Source organism: Aptenodytes forsteri, unplaced genomic scaffold, assembly GCF_000699145.1.
Source record: "Aptenodytes forsteri isolate BGI_AS27 unplaced genomic scaffold, ASM69914v1 Scaffold23, whole genome shotgun sequence".
Lineage (NCBI taxonomy): Eukaryota > Metazoa > Chordata > Aves > Sphenisciformes > Spheniscidae > Aptenodytes > Aptenodytes forsteri.
Genome location: NW_008796043.1, coordinates 835,767 through 861,889, shown reverse-complemented (window position 1 = coordinate 861,889; position 26,123 = coordinate 835,767). Strand labels below are relative to the sequence as shown.

Genomic DNA, 26,123 nt, shown 5'->3' with positions numbered 1-26,123 from the left:
GCTTTGGCATTAAATTACTGTGTGTTTAGAGATTCTGCAACCATTACCTTAATCTGCTGGGTGAGAAATTGTTGCATGTGAAGCTGTTTGGGAATTTACATTGTCACTAGAAACCAAAACCGGGTCTTGGAGAGCACGTTTATGACAGCAGCAAACACACAGGCAAAATAATATGTGGCATATTGTAGGAAAGCATAAGGTTTTGCTTTTGGAAAAAGAGAGGAGAAAGAGCGGAAGGAACAGCTTGCTGCTGGCTGCAGTGAGAATGAATTCGAGTTGGTGGGAAGCACTGAGAGGGATGTCCTGGTCTGCAAGGGCCAGGCTGGGTCCAGCAGAGCCAGCGCTCTGAATTAACACAGAGCAGGATTAATAATCTTTCATTCATGGCTTTTAACTCAGTAACTGTATGCAGGGGTTCCTGGTGCTCTTGATTCTGCGCTGACAACGTGGAGACACCAAATAGCGTTTGTGTGAAGCCAGATGGGGTTCATGGGGCTTGTCAGCTCAGCCAGCTTCCAGGTGTAAGTTGTCCCTGGATGCAGTGGAGCTCCACTCGCCCAGGGCTATGCCTGAGCTAATAGGGCTGATCCAAGCTGAAGGTATCTATGGGGTCATTTATTTGCAATTTGGGTAACACACCTTTGAGTATTTTAGTGGTAATTATAGAAAAAAGGGGAGAGAAATACAACACAACACACGTTTTAAAATCGTGCTTATCGGTAGTTTAACTTGTAATGGATTTGATGCAACTTAAATTATTTTTTTCCAGGCAAAAACTGCTTCTCAAAAATGCAGATGTTCCTGTTATCATGAATACATATTTTAGTCAGAAGGTGCTACTCAGTGAACATTCAGAAACAAGAGAGAAGACATACGGTCTTACAAAGATGCTTATTAGGAAGAATATTATATCTTTGGCACAGATGTTCAGACTAGACGACCTTGATGATGAGTTACACCAGAAATCTTCAGATAATCAGGTAAGGTCTATTTGGTTCACAGTTTAGCACTTGGTAAGAAGTTGGTGAGCAGATGTTTGGAAATCATAACAAAACCAAAAATTCTAAATTACTGACCTGTTCAGTTTCCCCTTTCATTTAGCCAAGGCTGAATAATATGCAGTGTTTATTTTAATAATATTTTTTTAGCGGAGGCTTTTGGCCCATCCACATGCTGAACTGCTGTGAGGTTATTTTGCTGAAGTCGCACTACTGTGCTAAGTAGTAATTGTAGCTTGGTTTTTCATTGATTTTTCTCTTACACTTTATAGCTGAATAGCTAAGCTTTATTTGGAATAAAATCTGTTTTCTGCTAACTCATTCAAGATACTATTTTAAATAAACATTCCCTTTTCCCACTCCTATTTCTTAACTCATTTCCTATTCGATCCTACCCTTTCTTTAAAGCATCAATTGGTAACACCACCCCCCTTTCCCACCCCTGCAATTTGTTTGCTTTCCTATTTTGACTTTGTTTATATTAAAATGACTACTGACTGTGCATGTCTCTAGCTGTGGTTGTACAAGCTGAGGTATTTTAAGGGATCTGGTTTTCTGATAGTCTGTGCCAGCACTTTCTGAAAGTAAGGCTCTTGTAAAGGCTTTATATTGGCCACCCAAAATCATTCTTAATATTTGAGAATTTTGGCGCTACAAGTTTGATGAACAGCACTGAGAGTCAACATTTTGTATTTGCTTTATATATAATTCCCATTATAGGCCTGGGAATGAAAAAGTGCCATAAATCCTAATCTCCTTTCTTGCTTCAACTCTACCTTGTAAAAAGCTTCTACTGTGGTATTCAAAAAACCAGAACAATTTACTTGTTCCCCTCATGGTTCCTAACAAACAAAACCACTTCATTTAAAACTCAGTAGACAAGTTTTATTGCAACCCCTTTGTAGACAAGGGGTAGTGTTGTACCACAATTTTCTTTTAAATACTGCAAATTCTCCTTCTCTACTGGTGGATGATACTTATGGCACAGTCTGTAATACTCTGAAAACCTTTCTTGGCACCCAGCTTTTTATAAAAACGGGTTTCATTGTGAAAACAGAAATTTGGCCTCGTGCTGGGAAGGAGCCTATATATAATATAGACCATGTTAGTCTATACTTGCATACAATTATTACTAAAAGAAATTTATTTTAAAATTAAAATTAATGAAATTGCTCATTTAGATTAAGGCAAAATGAAGCATAATTTTATTCATAAAATTTATTTTGAAAGTTTGGAAGGTTTTATTTATAAAATATGTTTTGGAAGTAGTGAAAGAATAAATGTAGGTTTGTACTTTTAAAGTTTTATACTTTTCATTAATCACCTAATTCTTTTACATTGAAACATTTTACATTGAAATGCGTAAGTCTGAGGACTAACTTACTGTTCTATAAAACTAGACACGTGTTCATTTTCAACTTAATCTGAAAGTCTGGAAGCATTCAAGATGGATTTTACCCCTCTTTTAGAAGAGGAAGGAAAAGAGGAAGGAAAGAACATCAAAGAAGTAAAAATGAAACTCTATTCAAAGGGAAGAATCATAAATACTAATATCAATTCTGTTTTCCTGCTGGTGTCACCCTCATCTCTCATGGATTGAGTTAGCTCAGCCCAGAGCACCAGTTAAATACAGGAGAGCACTGTGTGCTCAACTCTCTTGAGTGTTCATTAAAAATCCACAGTAAATACTGGCCATTAGTCTGTAAGTTAGTTTAGGTGCAGTAAGTATTTTGAAACTGATTTTGCACTTCTTGCAGTGATTTTTCACGCTAAAGTTTTAGTCTTTAGCATTACATTGTTTCAAGGTCCCATGAAATGCTTCTGTTATTGGGTTTTCCTTCACCAGGTTGCTTGCGCTCCACAAATCCATAACAACTGTGATTCGAAACAGCATCCCTTAGCACAGAGTGCTGTTAATGATTCTCTCCTTGAAATGGTGGAAAGCCAGGGCGCAGTGGGATGGAGAGAAGCGCAGGTACGAGTCGTTATCCAAAGGGTGTACTGTTTGCCTGCAAGAGAAGGTTACAGAAGCCACGTTCAAGGAAACAAGCCTCTTTGTGCAACACCCATCATAAATTCAGATCCACCAAATGTTAGGTGAGTAGTAAGACGCATGGGAATTTTCCTGTTGAGGCTGTGATATATGAGAAACCGAAGAGGAGGGAGTTCGGAAACGTCAGTCTTAGTCATCAGCTCGCAGGGAATAAGCATGGTCAGCAAGGCGCAGGGCTCTTGATGGAAGTGGTGTAGTTTTTTAATAGGTATAGTGTGACACAGAAGTATTCCTGCCGAGGTTAAACCGTGACACCAGAGGAGGGAAGGATCTGTCTATAGTTCATGCCATCAACAGATGACAGGAAGATTGAAAACGAATTAATGGGAAGTTAATTTAAAACCAGTGATGCTCATTGACATCTTATACTGTTCCTTAAGTTTCACAGAATAACTGTTACTTCCCATTTACCTATTTCAGTCTCCAGTATGCTCTGCTAGTAAGTTATGCTCATAGAGTGGTCTTTTCAAACAAGAGAGAAATACATAGAGAGATGGAGAAATGAAAGACTTTTCTAAAATGGGATTTTGCACAGATGCTATTAGACAAACATAGGTGTACACATGCAAACTTCCATTGTGAAGCCACCAGAAAAAGCTCCTGTTGACTTCTGGAAATCTGGAGGTCACAGCAGTTCAGCTCCTCTGCAGTAAAAAGTGATCCGGTGTCAAAACATTAACACCAATGCAGAAATCTTATACGCAAACCCCATGGAGCATACAGCTTTAGACCAGTGGTTTTAACCTCTTCTGTTTCAGTCTTTGCATCCTAACACTGGTCTGTTTTCAGTGTAGGGAATCAAGATATGCCAGACACAGTTTTACCTTCTGACCAGTACTGAACTGTTGAGTCCTTTTCTTCTCCTTTTATGATCCTCAAGATTTGAGACCAAAGACTGATTTCAAAGTCTTTCTCAGCAACTCTGGGTCTGGGATCACTGTGTCTATTATTGAATTTCCTTCCTTTGGTTTTGCACTAACTTTTGGTTCATGCTGGCTTAAGATTTTAAAAGCTAAGATAAATTCGATTTTGTTTTCACTCAGGAAGCTTATTAAAGTGAGTTACAGTGGCAGAGCTTATATAAAGCTTCTAAGTTCAGCCTTTCGGGACATTAGGAGATCTATCTTCCTGCAGAGTTTAGGACCCGAATGGAGATGTGCAATTAGTTTAAAAGGTCCCATTGAGAACTCTCCAGATGTAATTTGCAGTAGGCTTTGAAGGCATTCTTCAAAGGTTTGAAGAATTTGAGTTCCTCTAAGCCACCCTGCTGGTGGCTAGTAGCATGCTCACAGGGCCTTCTTCCTGAGCTTTTGAAATACTGGAATTCTCCCAATTCTTGCTACTTTGTAAGCCACTGGATAATTTACAGCACTCATTGATCAACAAAATTCCTCCAGGAGGAGTTGAAGAAGATCGTTCTTTCCTAAAATGCAAGCTCGGTCATCACCCACAGGAAAGTAATTATCAACAGCCTTGTCCCCAGTATTTTTTAAAAGCTACTTTACATAGAATAGTTATATTGACCTTAACTTGCATCATTTTTTGAAAAGTAATTGGTACATCTTGTGTGAACACATTGCTTTATATTTAATTCATTCTTGCTATAATATCTATTTTTTTAAAAGTGAGAGGAAAAGTTCTTTATCAGCCCCCCATCAATACGTGATTTAGAGGACAGTATTCCTCCGTGTAGATTTTCTTCCAGAGGGCTACATTTGATCAAAAGTCAGGGCAGCTGACAGTCTATTATTCAAGCTGATTTTTAACAACATCAGTTCTAGCAGAGTTCAAATGATAACACCGTCTCCATAGTTCCTTTCCAACTTTTAACCAAAAGTATATGTAACTTGCAATCACACAATTTGAGGTAGCTAACCTGCCTGAGCCCACACCCTTCACAGGAATGGGGTGAAAGCAAACAGAAATCTCAGATTGCACTTCTTATGTCAAACTTGAAATAGAAATAAAATTAAAAATGAGAGTCCATTGCTTCTGAGTGCATGCTGTAGCTGGGTATTCTCACGTGCAGTTGTTAAACTGGCCTCTTGGAAGTTCCTCAAATTTTATAGATGTCCTGGCTCAGAAAAGAGCTCAGTGATTGTCGTTCACAGCTATCAGACTGTCTTTTGCATCCTGAAGAGAAAAATCAAGCCACTTTCTCGTTTGCAAAGAAGAGAAGGAACACTTTTAAAGACTGAGGAACAGAAAACACCTCTTACTGCTTTATCGGCTGCTATTTCCACGGCTGATAAGCATCCACATGAGACTTTTCTCCTCTATCAAAAATGTTTGTGTCTGTCACCTGATAGTGAGCAAAAGGGTCCAACACCCTCTGGCAGTCCTTTGAACCAACTGATGGCTCATTCTTTTGTAATTAAAAAAAACCTCTTTTTTTCTTTGTAAACGTCTTTTTCTAAAGTAAAACTGCCATGGAAGCAACGTTTGTATTTTATGAGGCAAGATGAGTTAGATAATTCATTGTTTTGTAAACAAAAGTTTCTAATTAGATATCAAGGTAGATGAATAGTTAATTGATTTGTATTTTAGACAGGCTGTTTTATTGTGTGTCTTCCTTTGTAGCACTCCACAATAACCTACATGTTGTTGCCACAGGGAAGCATAAAAAACACAGTAAACTGAAAAGACGCATGAAATTAAATGTGGAGCAGGGGAAGTGATGGATTTTGTTCAAGGCATCCAGTTTCTAGAAAAAGACTGGCAAACTGTGGGAGAAACCTCTATTTTCATTGTAAGGAAATGGTTCATTTAATTGGTTAAAACTAACATGGGTAAAGCATAGAAATTACGGTAATGCATGTATGCACCTAGGCAAGATGAGTTAGATAATTCATTGTTTTGTAAACAAAAGTTTCTAATTAGATATCAAGGTAGATGAATAGTTAATTGATTTGTATTTTAGACAGGCTGTTTTATTGTGTGTCTTCCTTTGTAGCACTCCACAATAACCTACATGTTGTTGCCACAGGGAAGCATAAAAAACACAGTAAACTGAAAAGACGCATGAAATTAAATGTGGAGCAGGGGAAGTGATGGATTTTGTTCAAGGCATCCAGTTTCTAGAAAAAGACTGGCAAACTGTGGGAGAAACCTCTATTTTCATTGTAAGGAAATGGTTCATTTAATTGGTTAAAACTAACATGGGTAAAGTATAAAAAATAGGAATATGCATGTATGCACCTAGCTTTTATTGTTCATAAATACTCATATAGAATACGGCTTTTTACTGATAGAAAAATGGATATGTCTGATGGGTATAAGTCTGTTTAGCTGAAGTATCTAAAGCATTTTCTGAGGACGCCGAGAAATCATTACAGAGACTGAGAAGTTCTCCGGCTTCTGTCATACATAAACTGGTCCCACGTTCCCTGCATTATTGTTGAATCATTTGCCTTTCCCCCTGTAATTAACTGCTCTTGCAAATTGACTTTTCATGCTGAAGGAGTTTCGGGGGGGTATGGGGGGTGCGAGAAGAAAATATGACTCGCCGTGACTGTCTGCCCATTTCCAGCATTCGTGGCATACTTTTTGCTGCCTTTTCCCCTCTGATGAGAGAGATACTTTTGCTAACGACACAACACGTGTTTGTTTAAACCCAATTATTCTGACTCTTTTTGAAAAAGGCCTGTCTTACACGTACGAGGATCCCAAAGAGACTCCTGTCAACCTGAGGAGCTCACTGGCGCTGAGGTGTCTGACTCACTGTGTCGGCCTTGTACTTTGTGTTCCTGGGATGAAGCAGCGTATAATTTGGATTTTGCTCTTGCCAGTATCTGTTTGTTTTGAGCGGGCCACGTGAGTTCAGTAAAAAATAGAGCTGGTCAGTTTTATGCCTTAAAGGACAGGGCTGGTTGTGTCGTACTTGGTGAAACTAAAATAGACGCATTTTTAGGACTATTAGGCAGTTAAACTGGCCAGCGCGCTCAAAAGATTTGGGTGAGGAGGCTGGACAGAAAAAGGTGTTGTCTATTAAGAAGGAAAAGCTAACTAGTGCTAATATAAAACAATGCTAGCTATAGCTGTGAATCCGCATTTTTAAATCTTTGTGGGTGACTAGAGAAATTTTCCATTTGCTTCTCTTGGCATATGTTTTGATCTACTTCCTACCTGAACGTTAGCACTCTAGCCTGCTATAACTTTCTATTCCAAGAACAAAAGAAAGACAGTACATTTACTTTAAAAAATAATGTGATCTGCCTCTACACACTAGTCATCAATAGTTCTTGCGGTTTTGCTCTTTATTTTGTTTTCAGTTTGCCAGAGCTTAGAGAAGTGGAAAGGCTTGCTACGATGCAAGCAGGACCCTTGGGGAGCAAAATATTTAGAAGAGCCGAGGATTTGTTTGAGTGGCTGGAAGAAATAGAAGTGTGGGGAAAGTCACATTTCTCTTTCTGAGCAGGCCCCCAGAAACATGATAGTCAGTTGCTGAGATTCATTATGCTCTAGCAAGTTGTTGCAAGTTTCTGAGTAGTCTCTTCCTACGTAATTCTGTGTAAAACAGTGTTATTGGCAAGTGGTAATCCTGTAAAAGTAATTCATTTCAAAGTTGGATTTCCTTTTTTCCTCTTTTTCTTCATCTAATGCTCTTTGCTGTTTATCTTAACACAAATCTAGTCAATGGGTTAACCTGTCTGGCAGCATGCACAACTAAAAGTTGAGTGTCAAGTGCTGCAACTAGTGTTCCAAGTAGGTGGACTAATATATTGAAAAGTCACCCTTCTGGTATGGAAAACCTAGCTTAAATTTTATAAAGCATATTGAAATAAACAACAACAAAAAAAACCTGGAGGTCTTCTTATTTGAAAAGAGCCCAGATTGGAAAGGACTGTCATGAAAGATCCATGTTCACAGATGCTAACATCTGTCAGAATGTTTTTTGTGGCTGACTTAAATCTGTTTACAGCATTCCATTTGTTTTTTGTGTTTTTTCAACAAAACATCTTAAATGGAATGGTCATAAATGCAAGTTTTTAAAAATTACATTATGTTTCTGGGATGTGATTTTTCAAGTGGGAAATAAACAGGAAATAGGTAACTGAAGTGCAGTAGAGAGTACTCCGTAAGCTAGAAATTTTCTCTGATTTCCCCTTTTCAGATCCTTCTCAGAAGTGAAGATACGTGCTTCTAATATTCTTGCAAAGTAGTCTAATTGCTACTTGACAGACTTGTAATAGTTCTCCTAACAGCTGTGGTTCAAGGTCTAGTAACCTGTTTCTGCTTTGAAGTCTCTCTTTTTTTTTTTCTCTTTTTTTATTCATGGTTAAGACTCCCTGACACTTGGATTATTCCCTTTTGCCTCCACCCTGCTCTATTTGTAGTTCTCAAACTGGAGCCACCAAAACAGAGAGTAAGGACAAAAGACTGTTAGAAAAACATTAGAAAAACAGTTTTGTTATCACATTGTCCAGTTGAGACATTAAATTGTATTATATATTTAACACTGTAGCTTCCCTGTGCTGTTGCCCAGATAGCCCTGAAAGTCTGTTTTCCCTGCTGCTGATGCTGCAGACGGATAGATGGAACTTGGGCTTCTTCCAGTGCCACTGTAGTACAAAAATTTGTTAATTTGACATTACCGTTTATTTTTCAGTGCTAAATATTTACATAATCTTATTCTGTCCAAGGGCAAGGTGAAAGCACTGTTATCTGATATACTCTGTACAAAGAAAAAAAAGGACCCCTCAGCATACACCACTGTTCTTTGGCCCTGCACCAGGAATAAGCGATTAAACAATTTGCCATTGTTCTAAAATATGTCAGGGCAGTGGTAAAAGCTGCTGATACAGAAAGGAGTCTCAAGAATACAGTAGCCAGCATAGGCCACAAGTGTGACAGGGATTCAGTCTCTTTGGAAAGCAAACGGGCAGGAACAGAAACCAACTGTCAGATGGCCAACACTGTGTGTGCAGGCTCCTCTATGTGTCTAGCAAAAAGGAGACACTGGTTGCTAGCTTATATTTCCTCCATACTCAAGTGCTTAGACTGATCAGTAAAGTGCCCATATGTTCACAGACGATAGAACCCCCCCCCTCCCCCAGCCCGAAGCCTTTTGTTGGTCAAGAAGGAGGAGCAGCTCTACTTACCGATGTATTCCCCATGATAGAGAAATTGCAGAGATACATAAACAACATAGAGAGACAGAGAAATGGTATGGAAGCATCATTATGTACTGTTGTGTATTCACCACCACTTACCTTGTGACCATACCTTTTAACATCTCCCACATCTGATGATTGCATACAGGGCTTTAGTAAGCTGCAGAAGCTTTACTGCACCTGAACACCTCATTTCCCGCTACTGTCTGCTTTATGGCTGTATCCACCCAACTGATTGTTTTCAAGGGAATATGTAAATGGGGGGAATGGGAAGAGCGACGTAGTCCCCCGTATGTTATCCTATAGTGGAGACCAGTCTAGGGAGTAGAAAGCAAACAATTTGAAAAGGTAATTTTCAGCCCTAGAGCCACAATCAAGGTATGTGCTGTTGTATGTTGTCTGGTTTAAACCAGGAATAGTATTTTTCCAGCACCTGTTATTTGTCAAGAATTATTCTAAGATGGCCTAAGTAAAAGGTATGGAATCTTTCCCTTGGTTTTGACCTCTCTTCCCCTTGAATTTTTGTATCTCTGAAAGCTATGTGGTTGACAGAACTGAGAGCAGAAATCCTCCATGTGTGTTTTACACCTCTACCTTTCACTGACCACATGACTTCAGTCCTGACCTAGAGGAAGTGTTAAAGTTGTGCTGGAGCTCTCCGAAACTTTTATGAAAGCCAGATTGTATCTCTGGGATTTGTTTTCCTGCTACCATGGTACAGAAGGCAAGGACCACGAGCAGTGATAAATGTTATCAATGTCTAGATGGACATATGCCGAGCTAACAGTTGGGAGAGAAATTTAACCACCCAAATGTTGCACGTAATTTCTGTGCAACTTGGGCAGGTAAACACTCTTTGTATGCACAGCCTTAAGAGTCTGCATAGATCAGCGGATGTGCAAAGTAACATCAGCATAGATTTAATACAATAGCAGGTTGCCGGAAAGGAAGATTCTTAGAAATAACTTTTTGTCATCAGCTTTGTAAAAGCTTCTGTTTAGATATAACAAATGAGTACTCCTTGGAAAGGTGTTGAGAACATACTCTTACTCTTTTAGGAAGAAGGAGGTCTTTTGTCTCAAAAAGCATAGAGTCAGGAATACACTGCCCTGTGTGGTTTCAAAATTATGGGCACACTCTAGTAATTAAGACAAGACAGACTTTGAAAGGGACAATATTGCTGGGACATAGGCCTGTACATCTCTATCTTCAGCTTTTATACACTTTCTTTTATAGAATACAAAAGATTAAGATACAGCAAACAATACGAATAAAATAAAGCTCCTCAGAGAAGATAATCTTAATTAGTTCTTTCAGTAAGCATTGTGGTTTAAAATTGGTATGTAACTTATAAATGCACTTAACAAAGTTATCTCATGCTCATGTGCCAGTCCTGACTGGCTGCAGTGCCTGCTGGTTTTGTTCCATTTCTCGCAGCCAAAGGCAGTAAGCAACATCACACTGGGTAGGGATCCACTACAGGCTGTGCTGAAATCCTCAAACTCATTTCAGTTAATGCCTCAACCCCCTCTTTGGCTAAAGGCAGCTTCACGGGGTTTGGAGAAGAACATACTCCTCAAACGAGAAAAGTGATGAGTAAAGGCCTGGGATAAACTTACTGTGTATTACACTTCACAGTATAAGGACTCGAGTGGAATGGTAGTTAAGAGATTTAGTTATTTTTGTAATTTTAGTCCTACAGTAAGAAAAAAGGAAATGATTCACCTGATACATACTGCCTGATACATGTTCGAAATGGTTTTGTAACTCACTGAATTTAGATACTTGATTTGAGGCCTGTGTTTGGCTGCAGAGTGAGCTCCTCTGGACAACCTGCTTTAAAAGAGCTTAAGGCTAGGACTGAATGCAAAATGTATTTCAAAGAGTTTTCACATTTAAATGGACCAAGAATGATGTCATGAAGTTGCAGAGTGTAATTTTTGGTCTTGTTTGTGTTGTGGGCTGTGTTTCATTCAATATCACATGATAACAGGATTTTATATACATATTTTTAAAATTATTTCTCTGTATCAGTGGCTTCCCAACTCCAGCACTCTTACTTTTGGTGGTATGCCAGTTATTGAGAAGGATCTCACAGAAGCAGCTCCAGATCCTGCCCTTCTGGAGGTGCTAACCTGAGCCATCAGGCAGTTACCACCAGCCAACTGTAGGTATCTGTGCAGCTGCTTACTCCAGCTCAGAGGCGCTTACTGGTCCATGCAACTAGAGGTGCAAGGACTACATCTGAAAGCTGACTCATACGGCCACCTGAACGTGGGGTGAGGGTTTTGATTGCTCCCAGTAGCCTTCCTTCTGTCTGCAGCAGTGGAAGGAAGGAGGAAAAGATGGAAGTGAGCAGCAGGCAGGCTCTCCCTGACTTTGTGCTGGGTCCTCTGCCCAGGAAGTTGTTGTCCACTGTCTTTCACGTACACATGAATGTAGATAGCAGGTAGGAGCGAAGTTCCAGTGCAAGATGCAGTGAAGTCTCTACAGTGTTTCCACATTCCATGCATTTGTGCTGCAATTCGACACTTGGAATTTGTGCTGCACTGCATGATCTCGTCTTGTCTTCTCCTGTACAGCACCATCATCCTTACCTAGGAAGATGGCTTTAAGGAAATTATTATAAAAGTATAAAATTATTTCGTGTTTCTCAGTAGTTTCCCAGCTATTCTAGACCAAGGGCAGCCACGTACTTAAAAGTGCCTGCCTGGCAGGTGGGGTACAGTCCCTTCCACAGCTGTGCAGTGGTCCCGAATCAGCACGTGCTGCAGGAACTTCACCAGCAAGGAGACATTCACTTCTGTTTCTGAGTGAGTGAACAGGGGAACTCCACCATTACCAGAGGTGGGATAAGAGATTGCACTGGAGTACCAGCTTCACAGAGGTGGGAAGTGTAGTTGGGATCATGGAAGTAGAGTTCCAGGCAAGGGAGTGCGTGGTAGGTCGTGGGAGAAGGAAGTAATGTGTGGAGCTGAGCTCCTCATATGAGGAATATGAGAGCGGTCATAAGGTCCTAAAATACCATTTTGTGTGAGTTACCTTTCTGTCTGCCCATTAATTTCCCTTGAGCCTGTGTAGTTCTTGCTATGGATTTCCTCTCTGAGGCAGCAACTTTCCCCATTGTTGAACTCAAATATGATCTAGTCGTGACAGCTGCAGATGTTCTTGTCTTTGTCTTGTAACGATGGGATTATGCATTTTCCCCTGCCTCTGAACAAATGCCAAAATTTGTAAATTCTGTTTGACATGAGGAAAAATGTGCAAGGAAATTAATTTGATTGGAACAACAAGTTATGTCACATCTTCAATATAGAGCTATAAATTAACTGACCGTAGCAACATAATGTAAATGGGAAGTGGAAGAGCTTGTCAGCAAAAACATTCAGTGCCTAATCTTTGCAGAAGTGTTTTTAATGTCTTTTTTTCTATTTAATTGTAAGTGCGTATTTCCTTCGCAAGGGAGCTGAAAACTGCCAAAACTTTCTTGCTGCAGCCTGGGCTGTTTAGTCATGATTAAAAATATCTGTGATAGGAGCTCATCTATACCTTGGTGCTTCTGTGTATCTGAGTCATCATCCATATTTGGACTGCCAGGGTTTGGGGGAGAATTGTAGCAATAACATCCTGAGAAAACAGGCATTTGAAGGGGATGCCTCAACAGTCGGGAAAATCGGTGGCTCTCAGACTGCACTTCAACAGTGTAAGTGGGGAGGGACTCTGCTAAGGTCATGGATTTGTAAGAAATGAGTTGGAAATGGGGTTATACGCACCAAGTAGAAGGGGGAGAACTCAAAGCACAAGAGGTGCCACCTCTAATTTGGAGGTTGTAACTTCAGAAAATCAACAAATTGGAATTGGCTAATTTATTTTTAAATGCTTGCAAAGGGTTGTGCCATGTTGGATAACATCTGTGTGTTAAGATTTAGGAAACGCCTGCATAGCCAAATAGATTATATTCTAACCTTCGTTTATTCCCGTTAAATAAATAGAAGCTGGATTTGGGGCTGACCGACATGGCTGCAGTTGCTGTTTGGGTAGTGCAAATCAGAGGAAATTAAAGAAATAATGCATTGGACAAAACCATGAGGATGAAGAATCATGATACTTGGAAATAAGATTTTTTTAAAAATGTACTTTTGAGTGTTTCTAAGCTTTTTGGGTGAAGAACCCAAAATTTCATCATCCTTGTGTAAAGGATTTCCTCTATAAAAATGGAAAAGAAAAAAAGCAGAGTATGATTCTTACTAACTGGTGGGACTTCAGAAGCTGAGGTTTTAAGGTACACGTCTAGTATTTTGAAATGGACAGTAAATCTGAAAACAGGCAGTACTGTTATACGCTTTATGTGCTTCTAAAAGAAGGCTGCCCTTTTTCCTGCAAGGTGGGCTAATGTTCAGAGAACACTGGCTTGTGACAATTGTTAGGAACCAGCAAACACAGGACTGGAAGGAATTGTGTTTAGCCTAGCGGAGTGGATAGCAAGCCGGTGTGCCTGGCCTCCCAGCAAAGATCTGAAGGGTTTGTCTCTGTCTGAGGTCACCTGCTGAAGAAATACATAGGAACCGACAGTGATAAAGTAACGGCTTTCAGGACAAAACTAACTATTTTAAAATAGCAGATAAACAGTCCAATAGTCAAAGAATAACGAAGAATGTGTGTGTGTGTGCAGCATGGTTGAATAGAAATCGCTGAGTGGTGTAGCACTTCAGTATCCTCATGTTTCTGTCTGAATTTGTAACCCTGGAGTTGCATGCATCCTCTTTTCCATTAAACAGATTTTTGTTTTCCTTTTCTGTATATGTACTGGATAAATCTGAGTCTCTTCCTTTTTTCTGCAAGTTTGTTTTATATTTGGCACAATGAAAATATAAATGCTGTAGTAAGTTTTGAGAGCGCGCAGAACTCTGAAGGGTGAAGTGTCGTTTCTCTGCTCCGTGTATGTCACTGCATGCATTATTTATTATAACGGAATTCATAACAGCAGTGTAGCAAGGCAAAGTAATATTACAGCAAAACACAGTAATATATTGTAAGAATCGGGCTGTGTTCAGCTTCAGCGCGGACTGACATTTTTATGCCCATAGGTCAGTCCCTTGGTTAATAGATATTTCCTTCCTTTATCCGAGCCGTCACTAAAAGCCCAGGGCTCCGGATTGCGGGAGGATTTGCTGGGCAAGCCGGGCGGCCACGTGGTTTGTCTCTCCCCCTGCGTCCCCCATGCTCAGTGTGTCTCTGCACACGCTGTTCGGTAAACAAACTTTGGAGAACCAGAGCGAGCTGGTTCAGAGCAGCCAGTTCATTCACACAGACCACTTGGAAAGTGATGCCTTTGCGCAGCCTTGACGTACAGGCTGAGGGAAGTGGAGAAGTTAGTATTTATGTTTTCATTAATGCTTTTTATAGCTACGAGCCAGCTGTAGCTAGTTAGCATTAGCCTAGGACATCTATTAGCGTGCAGACCTCTTACGCAGGATAAAGGGCTTCTGATGGAAACAGAGTTGTTACTCATGGTACTCATGGCCGTGTGTTTACATGAAGGCTGTTTGTGCTGACATAGGATATATATTAGAACAGCATGCACCTTGTAGATGAACAAATTTCCCAGGATTCAAGAGGATTTTGTGTAAAGGCTTTTAGCATAGCAAATCATAAGATTTGCATCTTTAAATGCCTTGTTGCTTGTTTAAAAGCTATTCTTTTTAAATAATGCTTTGCAGCTACGCAGATACAAAAAGTATTTTCCTAGTTTAGCTCTTAGGATGAGTCGGGAATAAGCAGTGTTCCTGCAAGTCTAGAACACACCAGTTTGGACTGCTAAATTTTTTGCTATGAATGATGTAAGTGGCTGGCAGTAGCACAGGATGAATTGGACCTAAGGGTTTGGCCCAGAGGAATTGATGGCTCAGCTATCCTTCTCTGGTTTCTCCCAGTTCTTGCTTTTTCTTTTTTTTTTCCCTCTTCTTCTGGAAGATAGTTAGTCAGAAGGGTATTTAAAAATAAATAACAAAAGCAACTGCAAAACAGAGAATGAAAGGCACAAGTCATGGTACTCATGGCCGTGTGTTTACATGAAGGCTGTTTGTGCTGACATAGGATATATATTAGAACAGCATGCACCTTGTAGATGAACAAATTTCCCAGGATTCAAGAGGATTTTGTGTAAAGGCTTTTAGCATAGCAAATCATAAGATTTGCATCTTTAAATGGCTTGTTGCTTGTTTAAAAGCTATTCTTTTTAAATAATGCTTTGCAGCTACGCAGATACAAAAAGTATTTTCCTAGTTTAGCTCTTAGGATGAGTCGGGAATAAGCAGTGTTCCTGCAAGTCTAGAACACACCAGTTTGGACTGCTAAATTTTTTGCTATGAATGATGTAAGTGGCTGGCAGTAGCACAGGATGAATTGGACCTAAGGGTTTGGCCCAGAGGAATTGATGGCTCAGCTATCCTTCTCTGGTTTCTCCCAGTTCTTGCTTTTTCTTTTTTTTTTCCCTCTTCTTCTGGAAGATAGTTAGTCAGAAGGGTATTTAAAAATAAATAACAAAAGCAACTGCAAAACAGAGAATGAGGAAGGCACAAGAAGTGCTGTTTTTTTAGAGCTCCAGTATGACAAGCAGCACGGTCTCTGGTATTTGTGTCAATACAACACTTTCCTTTCCTGGTCAGTCGGTGTTCCCCAAACAATTCTGACAGCTCCGCTCGTCCAGGCAACAACAGAGGCGCCTAAAGAAGTAGGAAATTTTGTCTATCCTCTGCTTTGCATTTCTGTAGAAGGTGTGGAATGAGCTTATTGCTTTCTCACACCTAATTTAGTCATTTTAATAGTTACAGCTTTGGAACGGAAAGTTTCAGGACTGGCTTCCCTCTCAAGTTTTCTTCTCCTGAGGAAGGTAAATTGCACTGAAGACCATCATTGCTATTCCTCTTCTTCCCAGGTCTTTTGCCTCTACTTGCAGTGTGTTTTACAGAGACTAGAGAAGATTCCTGAGCCATTGTAAAACTGTCTCAGCATGAATTTCCATTCCTCTTATCTTTGTCACAGTTGCACTGATTGTCAGTGATGAACTCTTCAAGTCAAGGGGAATTCAAAAAGTTCATTGTAAAAAGCTTTAGTTTGCCTTGTTAAGCCTAGCATCCTCATGAAAATGTTGATTACATCAGCCATCATCATGTCAGAATTATACCTTTATGGTTCACAAAGAGAAGCTTTATAATGCTGTTCTTTTTCATCTGCACAACAGTATCTGTATGTGAAACTGCTGAGTAGCCCCAGATGCCAATGTCAACTCACATGGTTGAACTATAGTCTTACCAAGACAAAAAGTCAGGTTATCTCCCAAAATTGAATCGCTTCTAATCTGCTGTTCAGATAAATTTCCTCCACCCATCCATTTAGGTACACCACCCTTAATGATCCACTTGAAAAGAATGTGACAAGCTCTTGAAAGCCCTGTGAGGCTGTGGAAGCACAGCTCATGAATTATGCGTGTTCAGTGCCTACAGCTGTACCTTCGAAATACAGGTGGGAAAACTTGTATCAGCAATATCTAGACTTCCCTACAGAGCATGTTCTGTGATTTGGCTCCGTATTACCTTTACAAATGTGCGTCAAGGCTCAGTTCATTCCAATTTCGAAGTCAACTAGTCTTCTGAGGGCCAGAAGAATCATTTCTTACTCAGGCAAAGTCAAGCTTTGATGCGCTCACATTCTTCCTTTTAATGCAAACCAGCAAAATTGTGCTGGAATGTTTTGCACCATTCGGAAAATCTGCTGGAGACTTTTGTTCATTGTGATCTGATAGAAAACATTTTTGTTCATATTTACTATTCTCCTAAATGCTTCATAAGCGGTTTTTATTATGTACACGGAAATGACCTATGCAGTGTCATCACGTGCTGGCCCTTGGGCTTGTTTTGAGTTGACTGTTCTGCCATTCAGGGTCCTTTCTCATTTGTTCCTCATGCTCTTGTGACTGAAACTAAAACCTCTGTGCAAGAACTTAGCTGGAGGAATACGGAGAATTGGGAAAAGCAGTTTTATCCGACAGAGTTTTCCCAGAAAGATGGCTGGGACGATCAGCATCATGCTGCTAGCTTTGAATATTGTGGACATAGATTGGTGTATCAGATACTGTATTACAGGACTGTGTAGCCTAAAAAGCAATGTCTTTCTCCTCCAAACATTTGGCAAAGGTGGTTTTTGTGTTTTCTCGAAGTCCATCGTTCTGTGTCATCTAATTTAATGTAGCCAAATTTAACATAGCCAGATCTTGACTGACCAGTCCTTTCCCTGAGTCAGTTGTCTGTTCTCTTTAATTTATGGGTCTTGCTAGTTTTTCCAACACACAAAGAAAATGTGTTTGGAGGTAAGGAGGCATTTTTGACCTTCTCAGGGCACCTGGTAACAGCATGGATTTTCCCATTCCTCAAGTGCTGTGATAGTGTAGGATAGCACATAATTATGTCCTGCAACCAAGCAAAATCTATTTGACCAAATCTGGCAGGAGTTTTTCCCTGATTTTTTTGACATTTTTTTCTGATGGCTTGAGGATGGTCTTTTTCTTGTGTGTTCTGTCCATAGCATCCTAATGAGGCACATGATATGTGGGAGGCATGGATAGGAGAGAGATAAAGCTGCAATTTCTGTCATCAGGCAGTACTGGGTTGACAACTACTAATTTTATCTAATCTATTCGCCATATACCTTACTCCTTATGCTGAGTAACTGCCAGAAAACTCCCTTCTCTTGGCCCCTTTGCAAAATAGCTTACTGCATCTTTTCTCTCTTTGTATATGTATGTATTATGTTAGAATATTTCACATCTCAGAAATAATTGTATTGCCTGCTTAAAAAAAAGGAGACGGTTGTCTTGGGGTACAGAAATAAAAATGAAATGGATGCTGAAGAAGAGGGAGCTTTAAGGAGATATTGGAATCAGAGACCTTGTTGGTGTGGCCGGGAAAGCCATCCATACACACTACAACATTAATAAAGATAAGACACAGGAGAAAAAATTAACACTGTTTTCTGTAGATTATTTACGTGGCCTATTGTTCTCTCCCCCCTCCCTCCCTCCATTTGTTTTATCCATCTGTTAAAATTTGCTAAAGCATGTGAGCAGTCTAAGCAAACTGCTGCATCTCATGTGCCTACTCTGATGGGGCCGGAACCTGATTAAGGTTTCTAGACATTTCTGTGATAATTGGCATGTGTACCTTATGGCAGAAGACTGAAAAAAAAAAAAAAAATCTCTATTCATATGGTGTCATTTACCAATAACAGTTTTTCATTTCTATTTCTATTTGGAAATGCTGAGCTGAGTTAAGCTTCCAGACTAATCTGAATTGATGGTCTCTGCTAAAATGTAAGTTACAGTGTCACTGTAATTGTTGAGCACTGAAAACTATCAAATGGAAACAGTCTTTATATACTAGTGACTTTGACAATATCCTAATTACTCCTTTTTTTCCCCCAGTTATCAGTGACCTTTAACTACGTTTCCTCCACCAGTCAAGTCCCATTTTCTCAATCCCCCACATTTAAAATCTAAAAAGCCAGATGTTTTGTTGTCAGCAGTACCTCTTCCAGTGTATTTGAGCGTGTTCTTGCAATTAGTCAAACTCACAGGTTTTCTTCATCCTGTTGGCTGACCAGGCTTTTCTAAGTGGGGAAGGAGAAGGGAAGGTAAGATTGGAGGAGTGTTCCCATACTAGGCACTTTAGGTCAAGGATGAATGTACAGAAAGGTGTTGAAATCTTGGGAGAAGCTGCAGGCAGTAAGTGAGAGTGATGGTCTTGTTGGGCAGCTTCCCATGGGAGTTGGCAGGATGGTGATATGTGAAAGATGTGGTAGGGTTAATTCTTTTAATGAGCAAGTGCTCAGCTACGCCTCCAGTCACCAGTTCTGGCTTGTGTCTGCTAAACTATCCAGTAGGGGAGTGGGAAAATAAAAAAAGAAATCCAAAGCAAGCTCTTTTTATTATGAAATTATGACAATGCTGGTTTTCAACATAATGAGTTGCTCTGAAAATTCAGAGCCCTCAACCCATGCCCCCCACTCCCTTCCTCCACTGCCCCAGCAATGCAGAAAAATGCAGATAATCATAGTTTCCCTCTTTGCTGAAGGCTTCCCTATATGCAGAATTCACAGGGAGATGAATGCCAAATATCTGGGGTGCACATTTAAACTCTGTTAATTTCCCACAGTAAAATTATTTTGTTATGCACATCTGAAGGGATTTTAGTCTAGCTAAGTGTTAGTGCCAGAAAGTTGTTCAGCGATAGCTTGTCCAGTATTTTTCCCACTAAATGCTTCTTGAGTCACCTTCCATCTTCTGCTCTTGGTCTAGGGACTAAGAGTTCACTCTTCATCTCCATAGCAGCAGCACTCAAACTGGGTATCACAGACTTCCTGCCAGCCCCTCCACTTCTGAGAGGCAGGAGAGAGGAAAGACCACCGGAGCGTGTTTGCGGAGGAGGCAGGGATGCTCATGCCGTAGGGGAGTGGAATGGAGGGTATGTCTGGGCAGCGGAGGCCAGGGTGGCCACGGGGGAACGTGACCCCATGGGAGACTGCTGTGCTTGCAGGGCTGGGCGTACGCACAGGCAGAGAGCAGCAGCCCAGAAAACATGTGGCTCCTGCTGTTGCTGAATCCCATCCTGCCAATTCTCCATGGAGGCCTCTAGTATGGGTTCAGTAGCTCCTGGCAGCCAAGGGCTCTCTGCATTGCTCATTTGTCCTTTGGCTAGAGCTTGCGAAGCATAGCTCCATCAACAGCTTATCACATGCTCTGCTCTTCTCCCTGAAGCTCTCCAGTAGCACATGCCCTTTCTCCTTTCCCCTACTTTGTGCACTGCTGAAGTTGTGAGCTGCTATTTCAGAACACCCTACAGTTTGCCTGGCTTCTTATTGTATGTAAGTGCATTCCCTTCCCAAAGAACTAAAAATCTATTATTTTTAAGACCTGACAATTAAGGTGATTACAAAATGGCTAGAGGGAGGATGAGTTCAAGTTACATCACTGGGACCATGCAGGATCTCAGCAAAGACTAGTTCAGCTCAAAATGAAGTGTATTTGCAAGCCTGTGTAGTGTTGTTTGTGAGCTGGAAGCAACCCCTGCCTGTAGGTAGTCTGATATTTTCCATTATGAAAAATTCTTGTGACCTTTTATTTGCAAAGCTGTTTCAACTCCATTGTTTGCTATAGACTTTTGATGTTCAAAGGGGAATGCCCTCAAGGTAGGAAAATGCCTTGTTTTCTTTGGCAGCAGCTACAGCTGGCTCTACCATGGAAACAGTTGGGGTTGGAAAGGGAGAAGGGGGAGAGAGATAAGAGGTAGACTTTCCTCCTCCAGCCCAAGAGGTTCATGCCACCCGAGGCAGGAAATATTTCAAGATGAGAGACAGAGAGCTGAAGCAAAGCTGTTCACAAACCATCCTCCCAATGAGGGCATAGACCACACTGGTCCAGCTACCTCTGTAGGGGCATCACATGATACTTTACATGTGTGAAGCAGCAGCTTGGGTCGCACTTACCTATAGTCAGACCCAGGGCTGACAGCTTTCCTCTTATGTAGCAGTGGGACTCAAATGTCCCCTAATTCTGGTGCTTAGTTGCCGACTGGGGTTAGACCACGACAAATGGTAACAGGCTGTTCAAACTACAGACCCTGCTAATATAAATAGATATTCTTTAACCATATGTTGAGAAGCACAGGTGCAAAATACTCAAAAGAGATGTAATACCAGATTTCCTACAGTGCTGAATATATATACTAAAAACTGAATGTGTCATCTGTTGATTTCAGAGTACTTAACCTTGCCACCTTCAGATTCCTGAGGCAGGAAGGTTTAATAAATTTTATTTGTATTTGCCTCATGGATAAAAAAACCCAAAACAACGACTAAGAATGTGTGGGTTTTATATGTGGATTTATATGTATGAATGATACATATAAGCTGGGTGTTTATTCTTTCTAGACCCACGTTTTCTCCCAGAGCAGCACAGCCTCTTGCAGTTCTGATTTTTGGATCAGGCTGCTCTTTCCATTTTCTGCTGTTTTGTCAGCCATGGATTTCTGTTCTCACAGCACAAACTTGAGATTTCTATACTAGTTTGCAGTCAGTATACTATTTATCCATGGACTTTAAAGTCTTACCTTTCTCTCTCCCCAGTTCAGTATTATACAATAGAAAGAGATGAATATTGCTAAACAGTCACTATTTGTTTGCAGAATTGATGTGGCATGTAAAGCAAATAATTGCACATACAAATAGTACTGGTGCTTACAGCTATTTCTCTTGCATACGCAAATAAGGGATTTACACACTTGTAAGGTCGTCTTTTGCTTACATAAATGATCTTATCTTCTTGCACCCTGTGTAGTGTGGTATTCCAAACATTGTGGGGAACATAAAAAATGTCGACACCATATACAAATCATTTTGGCATATGGCATACAATATATACCACTTACAGAGCATGTGAAATAGGGCAGTACAGTGATTAGAATTTTATTCAGCAATTTGTATTTCTTTTGACTGTTTCATGTTTAAAGCAGTTTGTTCATTCAGGGTGAATAAAAGTTTTCTCTGAACAAATGAACTGAGCTGGGCTAAGGAGCTGCTTCTCTGAACGGAGCTGAGAGATTAAAAAGAACCCCAAAAAGTAGCATTGGAGGAGTAAGGAGAGTCAAGGGATGTTGGGCAATGTGGGACCACTTGTTGAGGAGTTCTGCTAGAACTGAAACGCTGCAGCAGTCACTGACACTCTTCCGAAGGTGAGAGCAGAATACTCTGTGCAGAGGGTAGACTTGGGACTAGCATCTTCTATTTGCCCTGTATCGAAAAGGTATAGAGGACTCTCTAGTTCTTGGATCTGATACAGGAGAATAAATCCCAGAATGTGTTAATCTGGGGGGAGTGGAAAAGGGAGGAGGGGAAGGAGAATGTGGGAAAAGAAGAGGAGGAGATGAACATTCATTTTTTTTATTGTGGCTTGAAAGCTGTGCCTAGGATTAATTGATGGGAATTGGATTAAGTGGTAATCGAGTAACAATTTATTAGTCAGGTAATCATTAATTCTGACCAGATAATGAGAGAGGGTAAGAGAAACTGTGTTTAAACAAGCGTGGTTTTGGTTGAGAGCAACTATCCTATCACTTAGGGGGGCTGGAGGGAGTGGGCTACTGGACATTGCAGTTTTGCTTTGTTTGTCAAGGAATTCTTCAAACCCCGATTGAGCTGTTTTTCACGGTGGATTGACCCAAGATTTGACCTTGCTTCCTTTTTGTTCCCTCATCTACTCTCTCAGAGGTTGTGTGCACCTGTGTTGCTCGTGTCTGTGGGTTGCTGGGATTTCCCCACTTGAAAAACACATCTCTCTGTGTTATTCTCTTAAGTTGATACAAACCACTGGCCAAGTGTGAGTAATTCTTTATGAGTAACTGAAGAAACCCTCTTTAGAATAGAAGAACATTTTTAAGCTTATACAGGTGTGTTATGAGAGAAGGGGAAGGAAAGAAGATACTTTCCTCTTACTGAAAAAAAACCCCAAACCCCTTCATCATGTAGGGCTTTTTAAGTCTTGATTACATTGTCAGGGTCTTTTTACTTTCTTCATCTTCCCACTTCTTGTAATTCCGCTAACAATTCTTGGTGTTACTGATAAGAGTGACAAAATGCAAGAATTGAGGTAATTGCATTAAGGGAATACTAAAAAAAAATAAATCCTTATAATTCAGTTTTTCCTGTCGTAAAGACTTTATAGCTACCTTCTTGCTTTAAACTAGCATAATGATAGTAATATTAAGCATTTCTGATGGTATTTAAAACTGTCTGGTGGATGTTTTAAACAGGTTAAGAAAAATTTCAGCTTGCCATTAGCTTGTTGGTATAGTCTTAGGTCGGCTACTTAAAAGAGGTCAGGTAAGAAACTGAGGAAAGATCTTGCTATTTGAATACTTGAAGTAATGATTCATTTCATGCTTTAAATAAATAAGGAATTTTAAACTAGCATACATTTGTTTAGGTCCAGATTATCATTTATGACTTGCTTGACATTCCAAACACCAGGGAACAAAAGACTCCTTATACATAATTTTAAAAGGTGTGGCAATCAGGTAGGATTATCTGTTTTACTGTGTCATAATATCTTGATGTTTTGTTAGGGCATTTTACCCTTTTATTGTTTCCTAGAAGAAATATAGTAAGCCACATGCAAATAAGCTTTTCATTTTTTTAAAAATACTTCATTTTGGTTATATTTTAGATATATTAGGCGTTAACTGAGTTCTGAAACCTCCAATAAACTGAAGTGAAATGCAGCATTTTAACATTCATCAGTAAGAAGCTGCAATTATTGCACCAACTTTTTTGAACAAATATGATTAATGTTTGAAGTCATGTGACTAGTAATACCAGCTAATAAATACTCCCAGTTTCCCTGAGAAACAGGCAACAGTTTGACTAGTGGAATAGTCAAGCAAGTATGGTACTTGAGGCTCTTTGAGAAGGATCAGTCATAGTTCAGTTCCCAGGAAAAAGTAGTTTATTTTCCTCCTGTCAGTTCTGGTTTTGAATTATTTTGTGCTCTCCTCAAAGGCCAAGCTGTATGATATCTTTGCACATAGCTGTGGTGGCACACAGTGCTGTGAAACAAATTCTGCCATATATTTCTTGTCTATTCTTTGGGAAGGTTAAATCTTTGGCATATTATTCCACTGGACATCTGAGGAGCAAAATTTGCTTTATTGTTACTGGCTTTTCCTTTTCAGGTATGACACCATTATGGTGGTACCACAAAGAGAAATCTTCTACATGTTTGCCTAACATTTCAGAAAAACATACGCCTAAGGTTTTGCTATACTTACGGTGCCCCAGAATTACTTTTGAGCTACACTGGGGAGTTTATAGGAAATTGCATCAAATATTGGAAGTACTAATAAAACCTTGGCCCTACCACAATCATGATAAAATTCGGAAAAGCTGCCTTGTCTTTGCAGCCTGACTGGAAGGAGCTACGAGGTTGCTCTCGGAGATTTGACCATTTAGCGCAAACTCTTTTGACTTCAGTCTTGACAAGTGGAGAGGGATCAGGAGAGGAGCACCCTTCCTAAGGAGCCAGAGAAGAGCAGCTTTGGAAAGTATTTGCTGCTGGGGAAAGCAATGTACTCTGTGGTGTACCCATGCACTCTACATTCAGGAACTGCTCCTGGGTTAACTGCATGTTTGGAATAGGTCTGTTTCATGGAGGTCTTACCCTACAGTTGTTGAAGTTAGGAGGTGTAAATGGTGCAGGTTTAATCCTGGAAAAATAATGTGAAAGCCATTAATTTAGTGATAATGCAATCCACCCGCATGCCCAGGAAAGCAGGACATGGCATTCGGTCTCTCTTAGCTCAGGAGCCATTTGGCATGCATAATTTTGTAGATATAAGGAAGAGGAGGAGGGGATCTTCTATTTTTTAATGGTTAAAAATCACATATGGTTTAAAGTGCAGCAGGGGTGGTGTGCGTGCATTTGAATTTTCTGTAGAGAAAGTTTGTATCTTACTTTGGTCAGAAGAAGAAGAGAGCTTTGATATCCCTGATCCACATACAGTCAGGCCAACATGTTCCTGCTTGTAGAGTTAAGAGTAAGGTTCTGCTCTCTGTACACGCTGATCAAAACACATCTGATATATGTTCTTAGGTGTTCCTGTAGATTTCTCAAACTTAACTTAGACAAATAGCTGTAGTGCCGAGGGCTAAAGCTAGGAGAAAAACCTGTATTCTGCCTTTTGTTACAACCGTGCACACTGTCTGAGCCTCAGACCCATCTGCAGGATTACTTCTTTCACTGGGGTGAATAAACTGTGTTTTGTATTTGTTTAAAATTCTGAAATCTTCTGCAAGCAGAACACGTTTCGTATTTAGAGAGAAAATCTTCAGATGGACTTCATCTTTCGAGAGTCTTTTGGAGTAAGGACATTTAAAACATTGTGTCATAAACTGAATTGCAACAAACAGTTCTCAAAGGCTACTGGAGTTCAGTGAGAGGTTTGGGAAGTGACCAGTAGTTATGTATTACATCAGGTGTTGTAATAAGTATCATTACCCTTGTAAGTATTTTCACTTCCTCTGTAATGCTAAATCTAAGTGCAAGTGTACATAGGACCCAAATAATTACTATTATCTCCATATGATGGAGCAGCCTATTTGGTATGCATATTCACGTACGGATAATGCTGTGCCTATCTGAAAATAAACATAGTATGAGTTTGTGAAGGATAAACGGTGGAGGGAAGATTAGTCTCCCAATAATAAAAGCTCCGAGTGCCTGTCAGAAAGGAGTATAGGTACCTCATTTGCCTTGCTGAATTTTGGTAGTTAAAGACCACCTTTAGCATTGTGTGGAGGGGTTGGTTTTGTTTTTATTTTGCCTGCTACCTTTGTGAAAGGAAATATTTAATAATTTTTTCCCATAAATGTTTACCCGAAGCTCTCCCGAATTAAGAATGTCTCACTCTACAGGAATGTGAACTAAAAACCAAATAAAGCTTGTAGGCTTCACAACACAGTCATTCGTGCCAATGCTCTGGCCTATGCTTAGTGATGACCCAGAGTCTGACAATTTATATCCATTTAGTTCTTTAAAAACAGCAAGCATGATTTCTTTTCTTTTTTTTCCCCTTTAAATCAGCAAGAAAGAGGTTGCTGGTTTTGTCACTACCTCCTGATTGTAAAATGTTCAAATAGGTAGTATTTTGCTTATTATGAAAAAATAAAATAAAAATTTAACTGTCCGTAATTCTTGCAAGTACGAAGTGATAAACTAAAGGAGACGGTGTTTGCAACAGTCTCATTTACCAGCTGATCTGCCTCAGTCTGAGAAAAGGAAATGCTAAAGTTAATATATTCATTTGAACACAATGATTTTTCACTCTAGCATATTTCAACAGTTGCAGATATCACTAG

The 26,123-nt window shown here is 40.0% G+C and overlaps 1 protein-coding gene across 1 annotated transcript in view; it reads left to right on the top strand.

The window, feature by feature from the left end:
• SPIDR (scaffolding protein involved in DNA repair) overlaps positions 1–26,123 on the top strand; it is a 202,485-nt gene that overhangs the window by 128,350 nt on the left and 48,012 nt on the right. The window contains exons 9-10 of the mRNA XM_019473737.1: positions 770–980; positions 2,845–3,095. Coding sequence (XP_019329282.1) covers positions 770–980; positions 2,845–3,095 — 462 coding nt within the window. The remainder of the gene's footprint in view (positions 1–769; positions 981–2,844; positions 3,096–26,123) is intronic.